We start from the raw sequence: 23,005 nt of genomic DNA on the forward strand, positions 1-23,005 counted from the left end.
CAGTTTCTCACTATGTTACCTTTAAGCTAAAAATAAATAAATAAATAAAAAGCACAGTATCAGCACTAGGATGGGTGATGGTCTTGCATATGAAGATGCTGTGAGTTAATCCAGCGGCTTTTTGTGTACTCCCACTTCCCTGAGCAGCAGCAAAGCTTAGACACACCTGAGCACTTGGGCATTGGAGACAACTTCCTTGCTACTACTTTTGACCATTTCTGTGGTGTCCTCTTTTATTGGGACAAATTGAAAAGAAAGGGTACCGATGAGGTCTGTCAGGGATCCATCAGGCCACCTCAGTGCCATTCTTCAAGCGCGTTCCGCCCTGTCAGCCAGTTGTCCTTTAGTTCTAGCCTTGGGGCCGCCATCTGGGTTCTGTCACATGCACTTACATTGGGCCGGGAAAGGGACAGAAGGCTGCCGTGCGTCTAGGGGTCAGCATCCTTCTGTGAGAGCGATTATGTGTCTAGTGGCCCTGCTCACTGTCAGAGCTTTAGTCTCATCACTTTGTGTGTGCTTGTGTGCTTGTGTGTGTGAGTGAGTCAGATTATATGCGCATATGTGCTTGCATGCCTTTTCATTGGTCTTTCTGATCAGATACATCTAGATTGTGGCATAAATGTATGTAACTTTTCATGCACACATGCACTCGTTAAGCGTTACAATGTTATTTATAAGCCTTCACAGCTTTAACTACCAGAATGCATAATAAAGCTTGGTTTACCTTTTGATAATGACATTGATTATATCATTGCCTTATGTTAAATGCTGTTTAGGAACCAATAGGCTTACTAGGTACGTTCAACTGTTTGGAGCATTAGCAAAATGGTTGACAAGCTAAGCTTGTTAACAAGCAAACTTGATGGATAAAAACATTGCATTCATGGCTCCAAATGAGAAGTATTAGAAAGAGCAGTGCGGTGAATATGTCGAGCAGTAAAGCAGAAACTGAAGTTGCCAATGAGCCCAGCATAAATGCTAGCTGCGATTTTAGCCCCTTCTGTGTTGTGATTATTTTGTCATAGTTATCTGGTTACATTTGCCCGTAAAATGTCTTCTGGGTCACATATGTCTGTCACTTTACTAGAAAGTAATGAGGCAGTTAGTATTCAAGACTCTGCACTGCAGAGCTGTTTCAGTCTCACTGTGTGCCCAGTCTTTTTTCTACTGGATGAGGTGTGATTCAAATGACTGTGCCTTCCCCAGCCTTTGTCACTACAAGCTGTTGGCAGTAGCGCTGTTCCATGATGGTGATTGATTACATGCATTCTGCCAGGAACTGTCTCTTTTTTCCTGTTCAAGTACCAATGGAACGGATGAGGAGATGTTATCGAAATGAGAGTCCCACTCTTAGTTCAGTTAAAGCTTTATGTTTTTGCGTAGGCCTTACAGAAAGGCAAACAAGAGAAAAGCAAACTAATGTGTGAGGAAATAAAAGGAAATGGCCTTTTTAGCTGTTTTTATTTGAGGGGTGATGGCTGATAGCCGCAGCTCTGTGCTTTTGTCCTTATCGGGGTCATAAATAGCTGGGTGAGCGAGCGTCAACGGGGAGGCAGAGGCCGCGACTGTGTGGCTGTTCTCACCCTCGCCTCCCCCTGATGCGTCCCCACGGTGCGGGCTGTAAATACCCCTGTCTCCCGGAGGAGCCCGCGGCGACAACAACACCTCCACTGCCTGATTTATCGCTGCAGCTCCGGCTCACTGTGGCACCCCTCTCGACCTCACGTTTGCTGGCCAGTCAGAGGTGGACGAAAACAGCAGGTCACGCAGCCCACGGTTGGTAGCACTCTGCAGGCGTGTCCCCACTCACAGGCTGCGGGGCCGGGGGGTGGTGGTTGTCGATGGTTGGTAGGGGGGGTGCAGTCCAGGCAGCCCAGCCAGCCCAGCCGGATCTGCCTCATCCTCTCTGGGCCCTTAGGGGAAAGATGGACGCACTACTCGCCTTATGTTGCATGCTAAGCTTTACTGCAGCCATATGTTTATGAGCACCTCGTATGTGCAAGGCTGCTTTGGTCAAATGTATTCACCTGTCATGTTAGGAAAACATAGCATGTTTGAGTTTTTTTTTCAGAGTGCGTTTATGAATACATTTCATTTCTAAATTGTTTACTGTTAAATTTAACTATTGTATTGTTGTTATTTGTATGTCGCTTTGGACAAAAGTGTCTGCCAAATCCCATAACCATAACCATAACATTTTCAAAACAGATCACTCTACATTTAATACTTCTACATTTAATAAGTGCAGTGAGTCACATTTTATGTAATATTTTATGTAAGGTTACAGGAAACATGATTTCTAGTGTGTTTAATCATGCTGAATGCTGTAGTGAATACATGTGCTATTCCCCTTAACATGGTAAGGCCCATCCTGATCTCCAAAGAATAATACTCAATGCACAGTATAAAAATGTGATTTAAATATGATGTATGGAGGTGTCTGCATATAAAGAAGGGAAACGATTATCACAGCTTGCATCAGCATACAAGACATTCTTATAAGCTTGCAGGTGCTTTTTATATATAATATATATTTTTTGGCAAGAGGATATTTCATTTGCATTATATTCATTCATATAATTATTTTGCATTGTATTTATGTGATTTGAGGTATTTTCAAGAGTTCATTTTCAATCGTCTCCACTTTGAGGTCATCATCCCTCAACCCCCACCCTCCTGCTGGCTCGGCTGCAGAGCCCAATGGGGGGTCCTCGTCCTCCTCCACCTCGTTCTTCCCCTCCTCTCGCCGATCTCCCGCGCCCGAGCCTCTGCAGCCTCTTCTGGAAGCGCTCGCTGGCGAGGATATAGAGCACAGGGTCCAGACAGCTGCTGACGCTGCACATGGCCTCCAGAAACTCGTAGGCGGCATACAGCACGCCGGTGTTGGCCGAGGTCACCAGGCCGCGCACGCGCAGGAACACCAGCGCCACGATCATGATGTGGTACGGCACGAAGGACACCATGAACACCAGCAGTGCCGCCGTGATGAGCAGCAGCGGCTTGCCCGTGACCGAGCGCCCGCGCTTTGGATCTCCTCCCCGCCGACCGGGCAGCCCCCAGATGGCCCGCACGGTTTCCGCGTAGAAGCCTAGCATGGCGCCGAAGGGCAGCACGAAGCCCACGAGCGTGCGCACCAGCGAGATGGTCTTGACATACTCGAACGGGCCCTGGATGTGGTCCATGCAGACGGTGACGTTGCCGGGCCGCCTCACGCCAAACGTGACGAACAGGTCCGGGATGGAGCCCAGCAGCAGCAGCGCCCAGGTCGTGCCGGATAAGAGCCGCGCCCGGCCCACGTCCCACCAGCCCAGCGAGCGGATGGGGTGCACCGTGCCCACGTAGCGGTCGAAGCTGACCAGCGTCAGGAAGAAGATGCTGCCGTAGATGTTGACGTTGAAGGACATCTTCTTGAGCTGGCAGAAGGTGTGGATACCGCGCAGGTAGGGCCGCTGCAGCGTGAAGTAGATGTTAAACGGCAGGATGAGCAGCCAGGCCGTGTCGCACAGCGCCAGGTTCAGCAGGAACACCGTGCCCGGCGTGGTCGTCTTGCGGAAGCAGCTGAAGGCCATCAGGGCGGCGATGTTGCCCACGATGCCCACGGGCAGCGCAAAGGAGAAGAGCACCAGCAGGATGTAGCAGTACCACTGACCACTCATGAACTGGCTGCAGAAGGGATAGGAGTCGTTTAGAAACTCCAAGAAGGGTTCCCCTTCTGGAGAAGGAGAAAGAGCAACAGAGCCGTTATAGATAGACAAGCAAGCTTTCAGAAGGCTTATTTTAAAAGGATCTATGTACCGGTACCTATGTTATGGGTATGTATGTACAGTATGTGAGACTGTATGTCATAGGCTACGTCAATTTCCCTTGTGGATGTAATATAATGACTCTTATCTATCTGTAGGGAATGTCCTTGATATTTTAGTGACATTTAGAACAGTGGTACATTGTGTTATTGAGTATTAAATCTATTCAAATGATTGTTTCCTGGATGGACACTTCCAAAGAGTTTGTGCGCATTTTGTTTTCAAAAGATTTGATTGACTTCATTGACATCATTGGTCATTGTTTCCTTGTTTGATAAGGCCAGAAAGGACTGTGGATTTATGGCTTGTTTTTGAAAACCTTTTCATTCATCCAATATCACGAGTGTCTCCAGGAAGCAACTGACTGATTTGCAAACTCTTAATATTGATTCAAGGGTTCAGTTGTTGATACAGCTTTTTCAATTGTGGTGGTCTTTGTGTAAATTCAATCACAGCTTGCAGTTTCTGTTTACTGGACTAGCATGATGGTGCTGCCTATGTCTGCTTCTCCGAGTGCTTAATGCTTTATCTAAATAGGTCTCATTGCCCTGGGTCCTCAGGGTCTTGTTCACAAACAGGGTTTTGGGTTTAAAAACGCCAACAGTATCAACAGATCAATGCTAATTTTCTTGTTGATAATGTTGAGTAAAGACCAGAAATAAGTAACGTTAATGAGTTTTCTCTACCTTCAATCTGCCTTAAACATTTTGGGAAAAGTTGGTTCTTGTAATAGAAAACACAACAGAAAGTAACATTAAAGAGGCAAAAATGTTTAAATCCTAAACCCACCAAAATGGTTGTCAAACGCATTTTTACATCAGATTGTATTGTCTTAGCTCTTTTTTACTTTAGTCTAAATTAGTTTGCATTTGTATCTCTTCGTATCATCTGAGTGTCTTGTAGCATACAGTATGTGTAATGCTAGCAAGCACTTCAGTTATTTGGGGGATAGGGGGGTTGTAACCCCACCAATAGTCAAAACCAGTCAATACAACCCCCATAAATCATAAATATTAACTGTTCTAGAACATGTAAAGTGGTCCCAACCCCCTACAATTTTTAACCCAAAGTTCTGCCATTGGATGCTAGGTGTGTGTGGGTTTGTGTGGATGGCCGAGGCACTTACCTTTCTTGTGGAGGGAGGCGTTGAAGAGCAGAGAAAACATGATGGTGCAGTTGTGAGCTCCCTCTCTTGTTTGTCTGCACTGGGTTTCATCTGTCAATGCAGGGGCGTCCCCACACAAGCTATCTATGACTGTGACGTCTGTGACTGTGACGTCTTGTATATGTGTTAACCTGCTTATGCCAAAAGGACTTTGAGTCTGACCATGCAGCTGTCAGCCATTTAGAGTACCCTGGATTTGCAATCTCCTAATAATGTGTGTGATCAAAGTGTTATTGATCTTCTGTGTAAATGTAAATCAGGTTTCTCGCCCAAGTATGGAATTTGGTCTCTGCATTTATCCCATCCGTGAATTAGTGAACACACAGTGAGGTGAAGCACACACTAATCCGGAGCAGTGAGCTCCCTTGCTACAGCGGCACTCGGGGAGCAGTGAGGGGTTAGGTGCCTTGCTCAAGGGCACTTCAGCCGTTCCTCCTGGTCGGGGATCGAACCGGCAACCCTTTCGGTTACAAGCCCGAAGTCCTAACCAGTAGGCCACAACTGCCCACATGCATCTTGTAGCTATTTAGAGTACCCTGGAGACAACCTTATGCTTTTAAAAATACCAATTTGCAATCTCCTAATAATGTGTGTGATCATAGAGTTATTGATCTTCTGTGTGTTGACAGATTTAGTTTCTAGGTAAATGCATGTTCAGTTATGGATTAGCACTGAGAGCAATGTTGACAGCCTTATGTAGTTTAGCCGATGCATCACAATTATTGATCATATATGATCATCAGGTTTTGAGCATGCAGTAGCTTATTCTGTAGTCAGCAGGGCTCAACTTGACTTGTTATGCCCTATTATTCACCACTAGATGGAGACACTTTCCCATGTCTGAATTCAATTTCAAAGCTGCCCAGGCACATCACCTAGCATCCCTGGCACATAAGCACAGGCTTTGGCTCTTTCGTGATTCTTTGCCATGCTTTGTTTGCACACAGTGCTTACATTTGCAGATAAAACATTAAGACACACTCTTACCCCCATGACCACTGAATAATGGATGTTGCGCCCTGCAGTTGTATGCACATGTTACAGACACAGAGTAAGAGAAACAGAGAGAGAGATGTGTAGTGTATATCTCACACACACACCTCTCTACACCTCATCTCTCCCCATCTTTATTCCTCTCCCTGGCCTGACCTGCATTGTTTATTCTGTTGGGTGCAGTGCGGCTGACTGGAGGCAGAGGGCTGAATAATGTTGCTTTAGTTAGGTTAGGGCCCTGGTCTCTGGCACTGGAAGGAGGCCACCTTGTTCTGTTTTATTTGCTGGCTGGTTCTGTGTGTGTGTATGTGTGGCCCCTGTGTTGTGTAGTGGCTGACTGAATCGAGCCTCAGATCTGCTGATACTTTCGCCGCCGTGGCTGCTCCCATATTACAACCCCGGCCCCAACCTCGCCACTCAAGGTAATTAAGTTCAGCCATGCAAATCGATCCAATTACGCCAGCGAGATGGACCTCCGAACGGCACAAAGGCTTCTCCACCTCTGCCGACACCTTCATCCAGTGCAGTAACATTTTCCATCTGAAGGAAGCTACATCCACCTTCAAAAAGTCCTTAGTAATGGATGACAGGTTAAGTGGTCATGATCACCGTAGAAGCAGAAGTGTAACAAGGAGATGTGTCATGCCATGCCAACTCATCAAACTGACGGAGTGTAGGCCTATGTAAATCACAGACTTCACTCAAGAGGTTTATCTGATCATGCCAAGATAAACCTTCAAAGCCGCACAATCGATAAGATCGGCCTATGGTGCATCCATGATGGGGCCTGTCTGCATTAGGCCTGCTCTTTTACACTGAGAACCTCAGAGGGAGGGCCAGATTTAAGTCAGCATTAGCACAGCATGCTTTAACGAGGGAGGGAAATATGTACCTGGGATGACGGCCGGGGTCCATATCCTGTGGCGGTGCTTGAATGATAAGCACCTACGGTACTCCCACATCTTAGCTTAGCAGTGTTGTATGTACGCTCATGCACAATGCTAATGCTGGGTGATTTAGCTGGCTTGGCAGTGCAGGTGTAGCTAACGCCGGCGTAGCGCACAAAGCACCAGAATGCTAATGATAGGAGGTGTCGGGGGAGCGGCGAGGAGCTCATTTGTGACGGAGTAATCCCTCTCTCGCCACTGTGCGGATCCACCTGCTCTCTGCTGGGACAGACTGGCTCAGCGCACCGAGTAGCACAGCGGTGCTAACGGCGGTGGAGCTGCGTTATGCCTTTCGCGCTTCATGCAGTGTCTGCTCTCAAAATCAGTGTTATTTTAATGGATGTGGTCTATTTTTCTACTGGTTTTGTTCCAAGCCTTTTATGCTTTAGTGTCTCATACTTGAAGCAGCAATAAGGGGTTTTGGTCTGAAACATTGCAAGCTACTTGTCTTTAGTTGGGTGCTCTGAGTCCGATCCAGATAACGCTGTGCATAGGCTACTTTGGATTTATCTGTCCCTCATATGGCCTCATATATATGCAGAATAAAAAAAAAAAAATATTCCGAGACGATTTAAGACGAATAGGGTTGACATGCAGCCTAGTGTAAGTATGTCAGTGTCATCCAGTCTAGTACCAATGTAAACCTGATAAAAGATCAGAGATGTATGTACTGTACAGTAGGCCTAGGCCTCTGGTTGTATACAGGGGACAGTATATCTGCCACCTTACAAAAAAAAAATGAAAGCAGGTGTAAATGACTGCCCTGTCAACTGAACATATTGCATTGTTCAAAACATTTATAAGTGGTGGGGAAAAACTATTTAATAAGGTTGTAAACCAGCTCCTCTGGGACTTAAAACATTCTTCATGAATCCTGAAGTGTCCCGCTGCTGCTTTATGGTGGGCAAACAAGGTGAGTATGACTGTGTGTGCAGAGCAGCGTGTGAGGCCATCTCACAGATGTCTCTGGCCAGGGCCCTTAATAGGAAAATAAATTGGCCAATTGTGGCCCCCGTCAGCTGCCCGCCGGCTGGCATGATGCATCCGTGCCGGGACGAGGCGTGGCACCAGGGGGCCATAACTCAAGCGCCAACCGCACCACTCGTGGCCAGAACGGGGAAGCGAGAGTCGCCTTTTTATGAATGGTGTGTGCATCTCAGTTCCTAAGTGCTCATAATAGGTGAATGTCAGAGGACCCACTTCATGTCAAGTATGGAATATTGTGCAATGAGGGGAAAGAACTTATGAGACCTAAGCTTGTTTAAAACTTGAGTGGATGCAACAGGAGGCAAGACGAGCAGGACTAATTAAAATTCAAAAGTGATTTTTTTTTTTTGGAGAATGCAAATTGGTGCTTTTCAACAGAGAGATATTTAAAAGCATAAGGTTGTCTCCAGGGCATTCTTAATGGTTGACAGATGCATGGTCAGACACAAAGTCATTTTGGCCTTTTCAAAATTGGTTTTCCCCTCTAAAAAAGTCCCTTGGACATAATGGCTATTGGAATTTCATCACGGTGCGGCATCTGATGTGTTTCCTTTGCTTTCCGAGTGACAGATGGACAGCCTAAATGACCAGCACTGAAAGAACAGGCCCCTCTCCATCGACAGGGTGCATCTGTGTGTTTATCAGGCTGTTCATTCTCTCTGTAATACCATTGTGTAACAAATGATGTGAAAACAACTATGAGCCTCATATGACTTTTTTTATAGCATGCTATTACTGTGTTTGCTTCATTTGCTTTTATTTTCATTCATGTTTCAATTGACATTCTTTGGATTAACAATCAGGTACTGATACTGAAGTAGCCTGGGACTGGAATGCTTTGGTGTCTCTGTACCGGTTGCTGTCTTCACCTGATAAAGTCTCTCAAATGCCTACCTGCTGCTCAACAGAATGCAGACTAAATGAAACTGTACCCATGCATGAAATGTGTATTTGAGTTTTCTACAGAGAATAATACCATTGTATAATAATATAATCTGAGTTGGCATATCACTAATGGCACATTATGGCGGACTAATAGACATTATCAGAACGTTTGCAAGGAAGGGATTACTTAGCATTCAATCCTCACAATTTTGCCGCATCACAGGAGAGTGGGAAGGACACAATTATGGATTCCGGGCAGGCGCCTGAATATCTGAATCAATCTCATGCTCTATTACTGCGATATCTCCCAGTAATTTGATTCTAAAGCAGAGACACAGAGAGAAGCACACACAGGTCATGAATGTCAAAGCAATCCTTCTAATAATGTGAAACTTCATAAAACGCAAGAACGCCGTTCTGACCTGATTGCTCGCAAAGAGAATGCCCGCCAAGACTGAAATTCACAGGCAACAGACTGCTTAACATGAATGGCATCATATCAGAACTGGTAATTGGTCAATGTTGCACAGGAGTTAAGCGGTTCAGTCGTGAATGTCATGAATGTTAAACAAAACAAAATCATTACTCCCTCCCATCCCATCTCGGTTGTTTGCTCATTCAATCATAAATTTATACAGGGCATAGCTGGAAAGATCAAAATGCTTTTTCTGTGGATAGATAAATTTGAGTTGCTTTCTGGAACTCGTATATTTGAGCAGTTTGAAAACCCCCTGGCGGTTTAAGTGTCTAGACGCTGCCCAGTTGCAGATGCCAAAGCAACCCCTCCTCTTTCAAAGCTCAGCAGCTTCTCCTGATCATCATGTGGTGAACGCAACAGTAAATCTCTCCGTAGGACTTTTATTGACAAGGATGCTTACACAGCCTTTCATCTGGGCCCATTTGCATCTCCGATCCCCACTGAGGTATCGATATGTGAAAACGAGATACAACTGGGTTTTAAGGGTTTCTAATGGCTCTCTCCTCTTTCCCCCGCAGGTCGATACCTGCGTCTGAAGATGTTCCGGGAGGACCATGGCTCCTGGATGACCATGTTCTTCAGCACCATCCTCTTCCTCTTTATCTTCTCCCACATCTACAACCTGCTCTTGCTGATGACGGGCGGCATGGGGTAAGGCTCAGCTCGAACTGTCACGGGTTTGAACCGCTCTCTATTCTTCTTTTTTTTTTAAGTATATCGTTTGGGCTTTTTGCCTTTATTTGGACAGGACAGTGGAGAGTGAGACAGGAAGTAAGTGGGAGAGAGAGATTGGGTGGGATCAGGAAATGACCGCAGGTCGGATTCGAACCTGTGTCCCCGTGAGAGAGCTGTCTGGCTGCTGTTATCTCTGTGGTGTGGTTGCTCTGAGGTCAATCCTGCCTCCTCTGTCTGTAGTGAAATTCACCATTGCTTAAGCTCTCTGAATGTGGCTCATGGTTTCTCTTCAGGAGGGTGAGGTTGAGGGACATGCCTATTGCTTCCAAACAGCACATAACAACCTCTTCGCATTTCAGTGAACAAAGATACAAAAGGGAGTGCCCTCAGCCACTTGGACATTGGTCCTACAATTCAGATGACACAGAGACTCATCATTTCTCACACGCAAATGGAAAGCGATTGGCTAGCTGTGATGAATACAACACATTCCCTCAAGGTTGCTTTCGGTTACTAGGAAACGTAGCATCATTGAAGCCACTGACAGCGCTTCAATGAAGAAGATCCTCAACTGTTTTTCTTTTTTCTTTAACAGCTATCAATATAACGCTGAGCAGGGAGAAAAAAAAGACACAAAAAACAAATATGGCCTCTGTAGAAGCTGACAGCAGCCTTCTGCCATATATTACGAGATCCGTCTCATTTCACCTATGTCTCCTGCGCATAAAGCCACTATAAAATATGTCCATTACCACAGGGGTGGATGTGTGGGGAGATTACGTAGAGATGGGAGGGATATGGTTGCATGATCGGCCCATCCCTCACGCCGGCCTGAGTCCTGACAGTGGCATCCATCACATCTGCCCTTGGTGGCTGGCTTAGGAACAGGTAACGCATGGCTGGGCACCGGCAGGAGAGAAAGGGGGCTTCCGGCTCAGGAGGGGGCGTGGGGCCGGCCTCGTGCAGTTGGGTGCTCTCATATCTGTTCTCAGTAGGTCGTCTGTCATCCTCGAGTAGAGTTTGCTAAGTTGTTGTCTGCTGGTCAGCTGTTTTGAGTCCATTTTGTACTTTACATTGCTTCCATTGTTGGTTAAGATACTGTAAAGATCTTTAATTCTACGCTGATTTGTTTTTGATGTCATCCATATTGATTGTTTGTTTATGTGATTGATTGTTATATAGTTAATAGTTTTGTTTTTAGGATGGAAATTACCCAAAGTATTATATCTTTTTGCCTCATGCTTGTTTCTTGTTGCTGCAATGATGAGCAAGTTTGAGGTGGTACGAGAGCTGAAGCTCATTCCACTGCTGAGGCTTATTTCTAGTTTCCCTGCTCTTTGCGTAGGGCCCATAGGTGGCGCTGTGGTACAGCGATATGCTGGCAACTCTCCTCAAAGCTGTGAGTGGATCCAGTGCTCCACTCAGTTCAGGGGCTAGTCTTATAGCTAATGCTTTTCCCAGTCTTGTGATTGGTTTGTTTAAACAATTCCTCTTGCTTCCTGTCTTGCTCTCTCTTGCGTGCATACACACAATCTCTCTGTCTCTCTCTCTCTGTCTCTCTCTCTCTCTCTCTCTCGCTCTCTCTCTCTCTCTCTCTCTCTCTCGCTCTCTCCTGACTCATCTCACTAACTCTCTCTCTCTCTCTCTCTCTCTCTCCTGACTCATCTCACTAACTCTCTCTCTCTCTCTCCTGACTCATCTCACTAACTCTCTCTCTCTCAATCTCACTCTCTCAATCTCTCTCTCACTCACTCATTCACACACACACACGCACACACACACACACACAAACACACGCACGCACACACCATCCATCCTATCAGCACTTCAGTGAGGACTCAGCTCAGCTCTGCCACAAACAATTAGTGTTTACATCTGTGTTGACAGCAGACCTGTGAGAGGCCTGCGTGCTGTCTGTCGGCACACGCCCCACAAGCCGAGCTCCTGCGCGGGGCTGCCTGCCACGGGACTCACCGCAGCTCACGCTGCACCCACAGCAGGGCGGAGAGACTGCGTGGGGTGGGGTGGGGTGGGGTGGGGTGGGGTGGAGGAGCGAGGAGGAAAGTCAAAAAGGGAGCAGGGGAGGGAATGGAGGAATGAGATGGAAGACAAAGAGGAAGAGAGAGAATGAATAAGAGAGTGGAGAGAATGACATGAAGGGTGTGTCTGTGTGTCTGTGTGTCTGTGTGTGTGTGTGTGTGTGTGTGAGAGAGAGAGAGAAGCTGGAGGGAGAGGAGAGGGAATTATTTTACCTCTTTTATTGCAGGAAAAAGCTTTTGATCTGTGCCCAGGTTTCCCCACTCACCCTCTCAACCCTTAAGATCATAGCTGGCTCTATCGTCAAGAAAAAGACAATTGTCCCTCGTAGCTGTTTCATTTCAGAGAGACGTTTTGTCTTTCAGTGCTGTATGTTACTGACTAATTGTATTCAGTTGAGTAGGTAATGATTATCTTGCTTAATTACATGATGAAACAGTGCTTGAGTTGTAGGATTTTGAAATGAAGGCGTAGTGGTTATGATCATTACATGTAGCCATGAAGATGCCTCCCTCATTCAGAGAGAAAGAGAAACTGTAAGCACTTTGAAGGCGCATGCTTTGTATTCATTTCACAGAAGTCTTTAGTGAATTGTTTCATAGTGAGTCTGAACCACTACATGTGTGCTTCTATAAAGCACAGAATGTAATATTAGTCCCTGAGTCAACTCTTAATGTTACCAGTGTTTATATTGGAAAGCTATAAACTATTGTTTTTCAATAAGTTAGAATGAGATGAATCCTTCAGAAGTGTCAGGAGATAATTGCTTTTTAATATCCACAAAATAAAATAATTACAATTGAGATCAATATGAATTTCAATGAATGCACCTAGACGTCTCTCATATAAAAGCATTTAATCAATGCAATGGGACAGTCTACAGTTGCTTTAAGAGCTGTTTGCATCAGTTGCTTCTATGTGCTCCCATAACTCTAGCCTCTCCTGTGCGCTCCTGTGATCTCCCCTTTCCCCCCTCCTGTTACCACTTTCTACTTCCTGTGTGTGTGTGTGTGTGTGTGTGTGTGTGTGTGTGTGTGTGTGTGTGTGTGTGTGTTTGTGTGTGTGTGTGTGTGTGTGTTTGTGTGTGCGTGTGTAGACGGTGTCTCTCACCTGCTGCCTCTCTGCTCAGACTCTCTCCACTCTCCCATCTGTCGCTGCTGCGTCTCATTGATATTCTTTTATTTTCTCTGACCTTTCAGTTGACTGCCCGCTTTATTCACGACACACGGCCGACCTCACTCAGCGTCGCGCCCGTTGCCCGACTATTCACCCAGACAAATTTGTGAGAAAATAGAGTATCTGGCAGGTTCACTGTAGTGATTTTTCCCTCTGACCGCGACACAGCCGCCACCTAGGCTTTAGGTGAAATGCTTGAGGACTGCCTGCGTGAGGAGCCTGAGGTAGACCAGGACAGGAGCAGTCTGGATGAGCCACAGGCTAATTAGCCTAGCTAAAACGACACTGTGTTAGCCTGCTTAACACCAGACCGCTTCTCAAATCTCAATTGAGATAGAGTGGGTCTGGAAAGGTTTAATTTACTTGCGGCTTCCAGGGGCGTAACCAGCAGGGAAATTAAACTTAAATTGGTGCATTACACTCTTACCAAATCGTTTCAGAAGTGCAGCAATCAAATCTTTCTTAAAGATTAAACAAAGATTTTAAATGCAGTTGTTTACTCAGTTTCAAAGAAAATACACGTCCATATCTGTTTAACCCTGTCGCCATCAGCGCAGCCATTGGTTGTGTTAAATGCACTACTCTATCTGTCATAATATAATGCCACTCTATGCCGGATAAGCGATTGTGATTGGTTCCTTGGTTGCATGGGCCCATATGAAGTGTGTTATACCTCATCTCCCTCTACGGTTTTATACTGAGCTGTATCTTTCATCTGTTGGCTGGCTTGCATCGCCACAATCTGATCCAAGTGTTCATGATTTGGGCTTATAGCTGATCCAAACATTTGTCAATATAATTGGGATCAATGCTCATTAGCTACGCATCGAGCCCAATTTGTAGCATTGGAACATTTCCAGACCACAGCAGAAACGAGTGTGAGATTGGCAGAGATTAGCAAGCCACCAACTAAAGGTTATGAGGCAAACCCACTGTGGTGTATCACAGACGCACACACACACCCACACACACCCACACACACACACACACACACACACACACACACACACACACACACACACACTTTGCCCATTGGCCATTCACGTGCTCTCAAATGTTGAAAAACAACAGTTAATCATATACTGTGTAGACCTATTACTCTCCCACACATACACACACACTGTAAACACACAGGGACAAACATGTACTTATTAGCAAATGACATATCGTTGCCATTTGTATGATAATACAACAGTCATATGGGGGGGGGGGGGGGCTGTTAGAACTGGGAAGCCTACTCGAGTGGGCCTTGCCTCTCCCAGCGCTGTCCCATCATCTTGTGGCACCATCATGAGCATAAATCAGCCCCTAATTAAGCAGTGTTATTTAATTAAGGCTGCCCGCCGCACTGAGCACTCATTAATCACGCCCAATTTGGAGGGAAGTCGTTGGACGGGAGGGGGAGAGGGACACGTGTGTGTGTGTGTGTGTGTGTGTGTGTGTGTGTGTGTGTTGTGTGTGCGCGCGTGTGTGTGTCAGTGTGTGTGGTGGTGGCGTGTCGGGCTTTGTGAGATCTGTGTGTCTGTGTTTGTGTATGTGTGTGTGCGTGTGCATGTGAGAGTCTTTGTGTGTGTGTGTGTGTGTGTGTGTGTGTGTGGAGGTAAGGGGGACGTGAGAGAGAGTGGGGTAGGGGTGGTCTTCTGGGAGCCCCTGTCACAGCTGCAGCAAGACAGAGGGGCTGGTGGGACTGCGCAGAGCTGCTTTTGTGTCCTCCACTCCGGGCAGACATCTGAAGGGCAGGAAGGAGGGAGGGAGCGAGGGAGGGAGGGAGGGATGGAGGCAGGCAGGGAGGTGGTGGAGAGCAGTCCTGAGCTCTCTCTGAGCTGGGCTTTGGCCCAGTGGCACATTGTTTGGCTGCAGCCCCATTCCCCTCTGTCCACCGCCATGCCATTCCCCTCTGTCCACCGCCATGTCATTCAGCCGCACACACACATCTGAGCTGGACTAATGTGCCGGATCGGCAGATTTCATGGTGGGGGTGGGAGTATGGGTGTGGAAGGATGTGCCCTGGGAGGGGGTTGGTGCTGGCTTGGTGTGGGAGCAACAGTGAAGAGCAGCACGTCTACTCTGGCTAGAGGTGCAGGGTGCTGATGGAGAGTGCAGTGCAGGCTGTTTGACTCTGATATTTCACCTGATGGCCTGTTTTCTCTCCCATTTCTGTACACAAACAGACTCACATCCACACACGCACCTGCTGGTCCCCTGACTCTCAAAATTGATATAGTAACAGACTGACACAGACAAATGCACATACACACAGACAGACAGACAAATACCCACCTAGGAGAGCCACGTCTGTGTCACTTCATAAATTGATATTGCCACTCTTTCTCTCTCTCTCTCTTTCTCTCTCACACACACACACACATGCACACTCGCACACGCACACACTCACACACACTCACATACTCATACACTTACACACACAAGCTCTGGCCAATCAGGAGAGCCGTGTCCTATCCTGTCAGAATTGATGTTGGAGCTGTGATGCAAGCGGTGCGGGACGACAGATGGTTTTCAGCTGCCAGTGCTGAGAATAGCAATGTCTCCAGTCCGCTGTGGATCAATACAGGATGTGTGAAAGGGCAAGCGCTGTTGGTCCGCAGCCCATCACTTTCCCCGCCATTGGGGCCGCTGTCGCACTGCAGTTCAGAGGTCACCTGATAATATCAAGGAGGCTTTGAAGCCATGGCTCTGTCCCGGCCAGATATTGGGAGCTCCTGAAATGGAGCAACACGATGTAGGGAGAGGTGGCCGGCGACTTCACAGGGTCAGCGGATGCCTTGTGGACGACTGATGTCTGTGGGATGACTGCTGTGAAAGCCCAGTGGGAATTGTAAATGCACATGGCAGGGAATCTATAGGACTGACTCAGTATATGCAAGTACAAAGAGGCTAGGTGTTAGTAGCCGGATATGTGTGGTGTGGCCTGCCCACACCGTGTGAAGGTGTAAATGTGTGTGTGTGTGTGTGTGTATGTGTGTGTGCGCCTGTGTGCGCACTTGTATATGTGTGGGTGGGGGTGTGTGCATTTTCTCCACTTCTTCACAGTTGACCACGGGCCCTAAAATCCTCAGTGACTCAGCACTGTCACTCAGTGCAGTTCTCCCAGAGCTCTGAGGTATTTATATGGAGCCTCACTCTTACACCGTCATCACTGCATGAAGTACAATTCATAAGATTATATACTTTAGATACCACACACATCAGCAGATACTTTTTCCACCGTGAAAACTGACATTATTTTTATGACATTATATTTTCTACCTCACTCTTTGTGGTCCAGTTTTATATTATGTTTTCTTGTAATAATATAAAACTATACAACTAGGTTCACACTGATTTGCACAGTGCTTGGGGATCCAACTGCAGAGATCTAAATGTTACCTGTTCTAGTTCAATAATAAGCTGGGTTAATCCTTTAGCGGCAGATTACGGCCAGATGAAATTTCACTCTTCCATCTATATGGAACTCTGATATACTCTTCCTTATAATGGATTGATAAGGTCAGGAGAGCTGACCTCCTGTAGTTTATTACAATCAAAACTGGACTGGCTGTTTTTGTCAGCAGCATAGACACTTTTTGAGGGGGTGTATTTTCTCAGCACATGCTGAATAGATAAGGGGGTTCTTTCCCCTGCGTGGCAACCTGCTGAGCTTCTGGAAGAGAAGCAATCGACATGAATCAGTCGAGCCTAGAGAGACAATACACAGACAGCCGTGTGGAGCAGGCCTGTCCCTCTAGAGGGAGTTGCTGCTTCTGCATACATATTCATGGGAAGCACTCCGACCTTTGTGCCCCTCCTGAAGTAGCAACACTCACACTCTGTTTCCCAGCCTGACTCGAACATGTGCTCTGACAAACACTGCAGAAATGATTAGGAGCTTGAGCATTTGTATTCCCAACCTGCTTACACACTGCCACGACTTACAAGAGTAAATTACCTTTAAAGTGGATAATCGGCAGAGAAAATGGGGATGTAAAACACATAGGTGCCTTGATTTCCCAAACTCCCAGCAAGGTATTTGTGTCATGCGTGTCGAGGCGCGATAGTATTCGACCTGGTTTTTCCTTGAACAGTACCGATGCATCCTTTCGGAGCGAGCGCCAATTTTTCACGAACAAGACTATGATGAATTAGCAAACAGGCAGTAGGGAGCGGGTTTGTGCTCACATAGAACTGAGCGCTGGCCCGCACTTAGGTGGAGGCGAACAGTTTCTTCTCTTTTTTTTTTTTCCCTGCACACACAACAAACGGCATCCCAGAGGTCCGTGACTGATCTGGGAAGTTTGCGCGCGGTGGATAATTGCCTGGCTGTGATGCCGGCTCATTGTGTGTGCTCAGTGATGTATAGTGATAGCAAGTCTCCCTCTACCAGTCTTAATTTGTGATGGGTCACAGAAGTGCGATCCCATTCTGTCGGGAGGAATTGACAAAATGCATCTGCAGTCCGAAACTGTCATCAGCCGTGTGTGTGTGTGTGTGTGTGTGTGTGTGTGTGTGTGTGTGTGTGTGTGTGTGTGTGTGTGTGTTTGTGTGTGTTTGTGAGAGAGAGAGAAAGAAAGAAAGAAAGACAGAAAGAAAACAGAGAGAGACAGAGAGAGAGATAAAGAGAGAGAGAGATGAGGCACATGGTTGTGCACATGGATTTGTGTATTTCATGTCTTTTGAACAGGACGTCCTCTCTGTGTGGCATGTTTCAAGAGAGACTGTGACGAAAAGGAGGGCACAGAGCGCATTTGTCCCAGTAGCGCTGCAAATGAGACCGCCCACTCAACACTCATTGAGTGCAACTTAGCTACAGTGTATGTGAGAGGAGAGAGATGCTGCCAATTTAGAAAGGAGCGAAAAACACCAGTTCACACTGTTTTTTTTTGCCCTCTTCTTCTCCTTTCCTAAAAAGCTCATTATGCTGCCTGGTGAGTCGGGTGTGGGGCTGCTGTTAGACTTCCTTTTGAGCTTTACGAGTCAATTCGGCCCCGGTTATTCATAGATCCACCACACTGATGTTCCAGCACACTGAACTCTCTCTCATTAGGTCATCCGCCATGTAGGCCATTAAATTTTTAGCCATCATGAATAAGTCAAAGCCCGCTGTCTTTAATCACAAGGAACGAGCGGTCCCCAAATTCCTTCTCCGTTCAAGGGCAGGCAAAAAAAAGTAAACCAAATCCTTCTTCCCTGCACCAACATTTAACCAATTAGATACCCTGAAGAAAGAGTGTTTTCTGTGATGTGTGCCATAACACTGATTTAGCGCGCTGCCATGCTTGACAGACTCCACCACAACCCCGCCTGGGGTTATTGATTACTCCAAGGAAACTGCTCCCCGTGGGATCTCCTTGGAAACTGGACATCGTCCAAGCTGCTAAGCATCTAAGTGACTTAATGCAGATCTAAATCCCCATTCTAATCAAGGGGGGTTTATTTGTCGGTAAGGCGAGGTGATAAGTTACGATGCGCCTCACGTTCACATTAATGGCGGCCTGTCGCGGCGGCCTAATAAATGGAGTATTGATGGGGTATGATTTACAGCCCCCCCACAGCTCTCCCTTCCCCTGGTGAAGTTGTTGGACAGGATTTGTCACCGAGCGGTATTTTCCTAGCTGTACGCACACACAGTCGTAAACCAACCTCTCTGATGCTGTCCAGACCTTCTCTCTCTCTCTCTCTCTCTCTCTCTCTCTTTTCATGACATAACAAGCCTGGCACCACCCTCTTCTCTTTCAACTGAAAGTCTTCGTTATGTAAAGTAATGTGCGCTAATGACTCCGAAGACGGGCGGAGCAATTAACGTGAACTTCAGCTGAAGGCTTATTAAAGGCGTCTCAGTTCGCTAATGGTATAATGGGATTAGTGCGCCATAAGCGCTCGAGATCGCGTCGAGTGTTTGTGGCGCGGCCGTCTTGTGTGTTACCCCCGGAGTGCCTCACGGTGAACGTGTTTTAACATACAGAATCCATTTGTCACAAGGCCACTCGATAAGTTGTAGGTGTGGACTGAAGAAGTATCTGGAAAGATCTCATTTACATGCACACAGATGGAGATGGAGCCTAATGAGCCAGAGTAGATACAGCAATTATCAGTGTGTCTCACTGAAAAAGCAGGTTCTGTTTCTGTCTTCGCCAGAGATCCTGCCTATTCTGCACCCAGACAATGAAAAAGACAGAGAAGGGCCGATTGACCTCTAAGTTGAATTACCCGAAGGCTTCACATCTTTTTTTTATTCCGTTCACTGACATTTGTCTGGGCGACATGAAAGAGAAGAAGCACTCCACCTCAACACGGTCCTCTCTCTCTCCCTCCCTCCCTCCCTCCCTCCATCCTACGTCTGTCAAGTAGACCTTGCTGCAGACACCGAGGCTGGAGTCGCTGTAAAAAAGCAGGGCTGACCCACTTTCTCAACATGACACCACCTCAAGTGGAGAGTGCCACGTGGGCCCAAGACCCTGAGCTGATGCTTCTGCTCAACCTGCGCGAAGGGGAAGGAGAGTGATGGGCATTAACAATGTGCGGCACGCTTCTGGCCCAAAGCACAGATGCCTGATCAAACCCATGATGTTCCTGCAGCATAGCTTTATGGGAAGAAAAAAAAAACTTTTCTTTTGTCTTTGAAATGGAAACTTTTTTTAGGGCTCCTGCTAGTAACCTTTTTTTGTCTTCAAATGACTATAGCTCCAGCCACCCAGTGCTTAGCAGCGCTTTCTGGCGCTTGAACAAAGATTCTGCCATGCACCTGGTGCCAGGCTTCAGTGAGATGGGAGACGGGAGGGGTGCTTTGTTCTAATTGGCAGCAAAAGGATTCTTCTCCAGAAATAAATTAGAGAGGCACTTGAATCTTGCCTTCTACCCACATAAACGCCTATAAGAAGGATTTAAAGCTTGTATTGTATGCAAAGATGTAATTTAATCAGTATTTTGTGTGACCATTGTTTATCGGAGCGTTGGACTTGATCTCTTGATATCAAAGAACCTGGGTTATATAAATGTGTTGTTTTGTTCCAAAAGCTGTACTGACTGGTTTGCGTTTGCCAGGAATCTAACAAATAAGCAAAAATTAAGTTATGATATTTCAATGCCATCTTTGTTATAATTATACTACGGTAATTATTCAACACCGAGGCTGAACTAGTGCAAAAACTGCTGCAGACAGTAACTTCACCATCTCATGATTAAGTATCTTTTTTGGACTGTGTGACCTTTTGCACAAAGCTTGCATAATTCACTATAGATTGCCATGGTCATATTTCTGTTGAATGCTACACACAATAGTAATAGTGATAGCATCCAATGTACAATCAGGTGAAGTACATTAGAGTCTAGCTGCAGCTGTGGCTGATTCATTCTCTGTAGGTAAGGCTCTCACCACTCTTTGTTTACGGTGGCACATTGAAATTGATTGGTTCTGACAGCTAGCATCATGGCACTTAGCTGCGCAATTCTTTTCCCTGAACTCTTCTCTCTCTCTCTCTCTCTCTCTCTCTCTCTCTTATTCCCACAGTCCGCACATGGTGACAGAGTACATGGGCATCAGGAATGAGAGTTTCATGAAGATCGCTGCAGTGGGCACATGGATGGGAGACTTTGTCACAGCCTGGATGGTGAGAATGCCGTCACTTTCACCATCTCAAACAGCTTACACCTGTCAAGAGTAAAATAGGGATTATATGTGAGATTATTAAACATTCCATAACAGTGTTGCCGACATGCTGGCATCCATAATAAAATAAACATGTACTAACATTATTGAGCTCTTAAATAGGCAACTTCCAGCACAGTGGGTGAATCTTTACTTATAATTATGACCGCCGCGCAGCGAAGCGGCGGTCATATAGGTTTAGTCAGATTTTTTTTTTTTTTTTTTTTCGCATGCCCAAATTTCTGTCAATGATTCCCGGGACACTGAAAGACCGGGGTACACGAAACTTGGTGGACATGTAACCCCACATGGATAGCATGGAACCATCGTTTTTCGTTTTGATCTGTAGCCCCCCCGCTGAATTGGACCCCCCGAAAGGAGGGTAGGGCAGACACAGTTTTCTGTGAATATCTCGAAAACCGTAGGGTTTAGGAGGACCATTTTTTTTTTGTATGTTGATCTCAAGGGGCCATGTCAACCCATTCCATAACCACTCATTTCATGTATAGCGCCACCTAGTTAAACACAAAAAAGTAAAAATGAGGTGGTGTAATTGAAGGTATCTGTGACCTAACATAGTCAAAACTGCACGAAATTGGAAGTGTAGGATCATTATGACACCCTCTGTATGCACGCCAAGTTTTGTGGAATTCCGTTCATGGGGGGCCACACAATAAATTAATTTATGTTACTATACACCAACTGGCCTGTAAGTGGCCGGAGACAGTTTTCTGTGAATATCTCGAGAACCGTAGGGCCTAGGAGGTCCACCTTTTTTTTGTATGTTGGTCTTAAGGGGGCATGTCAACCCATCCCATTACCACTTATTTCATGTATAGCGCCACCTAGTTAAAAATTAAAAAGCAAAAAATTAGGTGTTTTCATCTCAATATCTCTGGCTGACAAGGTCAAAACTGCACGAAATTAAAAGTGTAGGATCATTATGACACCCTCTGAATGCATGCCAAGTTTTGTGTACTTTCGTTCATGGGGGGCCTTACAATAAAATAATTGATGTGTACATTTAGTGACGTACACCAACAAGGATTCCCGGGACACTGAAAGACCGGGGTACACAAAACTTGGTGGGCATGTACCCCCACATGGATAGCATGGAACCGTCATTTTTCGTTTTCATCTGCAGCCCCCCCCGCTGGACTGGACCCCCCTAAAGGAGGGTAGGGCAGACACAGTTCTCTGTGAATCTTTTATGGTATGTTGGTCTCAAGGGCCCACATCAACCTGGCTCATAATCACTCATTTGTGATTTGCCCGCCCCCGGTAAAAAATGAAAATCAGTAGGATTAAAAGAAAGCCAAAATAAATATTCATCATCATCATCATGGCTGCATTTTCAGTATTGGCGAGAAGTAGTCGTTTGTCCACTAGATGGCGCATCCTTGCAGTGAGACGTAATTTTGTTGGAAGTTAAAAGTGGGTTGGAAAAAACAATGGACGCTTCATACAAGGACTGTAATTTACCGCAGCGAACATCTAATAAGGATAGGACGATGTTCACATGAAGTGTAATTCCCATTTCTTCTTGAAGCCGAAATAAATCTGAGGATGTTTATCGGACATGCTTGGTTTTACTGCAGGTACGTTAATCTTGTAATATCAATAAGGACCTAGGTAATGTTACCGTTAGCGTTGGTTGAGTGATGGAGGCATTTGATTTATTGCATTTGTGGAAAACTATAAATGCGGGTATAACAAGCAAATGTATAGCAGCACTGTTTGTATCTTTCGACTGTCATTTATTGCACGTGCTACAAAATCATTCTGTGCAATGGAAGATTTACCAACGTTACACCGGTCTGATACAGTTTTGCCTATACATGCGTGAGACTGAGACGCCTGTTTATTTTGTTTTAAGTGCGTGCAGGGTGTGAGAGGGGAATCGATGTGCTTTGATTACAGCTTGGTAGTTGTAGTCTGTGAAATTAAAAAGCACGTGTGTGTGAAGTATCCAAACAATGACACCTTCATTTCATTATGGCTGCTTTAGCAAAACACCTTAAGCTACTGTGTAGTGGGTCCCATTTAGAAGTGGCTACTTCATTCGCGCTTTCCTTGACTCATGGAGCTGTGTGAATGTTATTACAACTTTTCGCCACGATATGACAGTTTAAGTCCGCTTGATACTGTAAGGCGTAAGCCATTGGTTTCCAAAGGAGATTTTATTTGTGTCGCCAGCATAGCCTATTGACAATTTAT

General features: G+C 46.0%; 1 protein-coding gene across 5 annotated transcripts in view; it reads left to right on the forward strand.

The window, feature by feature from the left end:
* Positions 1-23,005, forward strand: part of tmem117 (transmembrane protein 117) — a 47,510-nt gene that overhangs the window by 10,101 nt on the left and 14,404 nt on the right. For all 5 annotated transcript variants that reach the window (XM_042109388.1, XM_042109384.1, XM_042109387.1 and 2 more), the window contains 2 exons: positions 9,777-9,909; positions 20,651-20,750. In XM_042109388.1, coding sequence (XP_041965322.1) covers positions 9,777-9,909; positions 20,651-20,750 — 233 coding nt within the window. The remainder of the gene's footprint in view (positions 1-9,776; positions 9,910-20,650; positions 20,751-23,005) is intronic.

This window comes from Alosa sapidissima, chromosome 11 (genome assembly GCF_018492685.1).
Source record: "Alosa sapidissima isolate fAloSap1 chromosome 11, fAloSap1.pri, whole genome shotgun sequence".
Classification (NCBI taxonomy): domain Eukaryota; kingdom Metazoa; phylum Chordata; class Actinopteri; order Clupeiformes; family Clupeidae; genus Alosa; species Alosa sapidissima.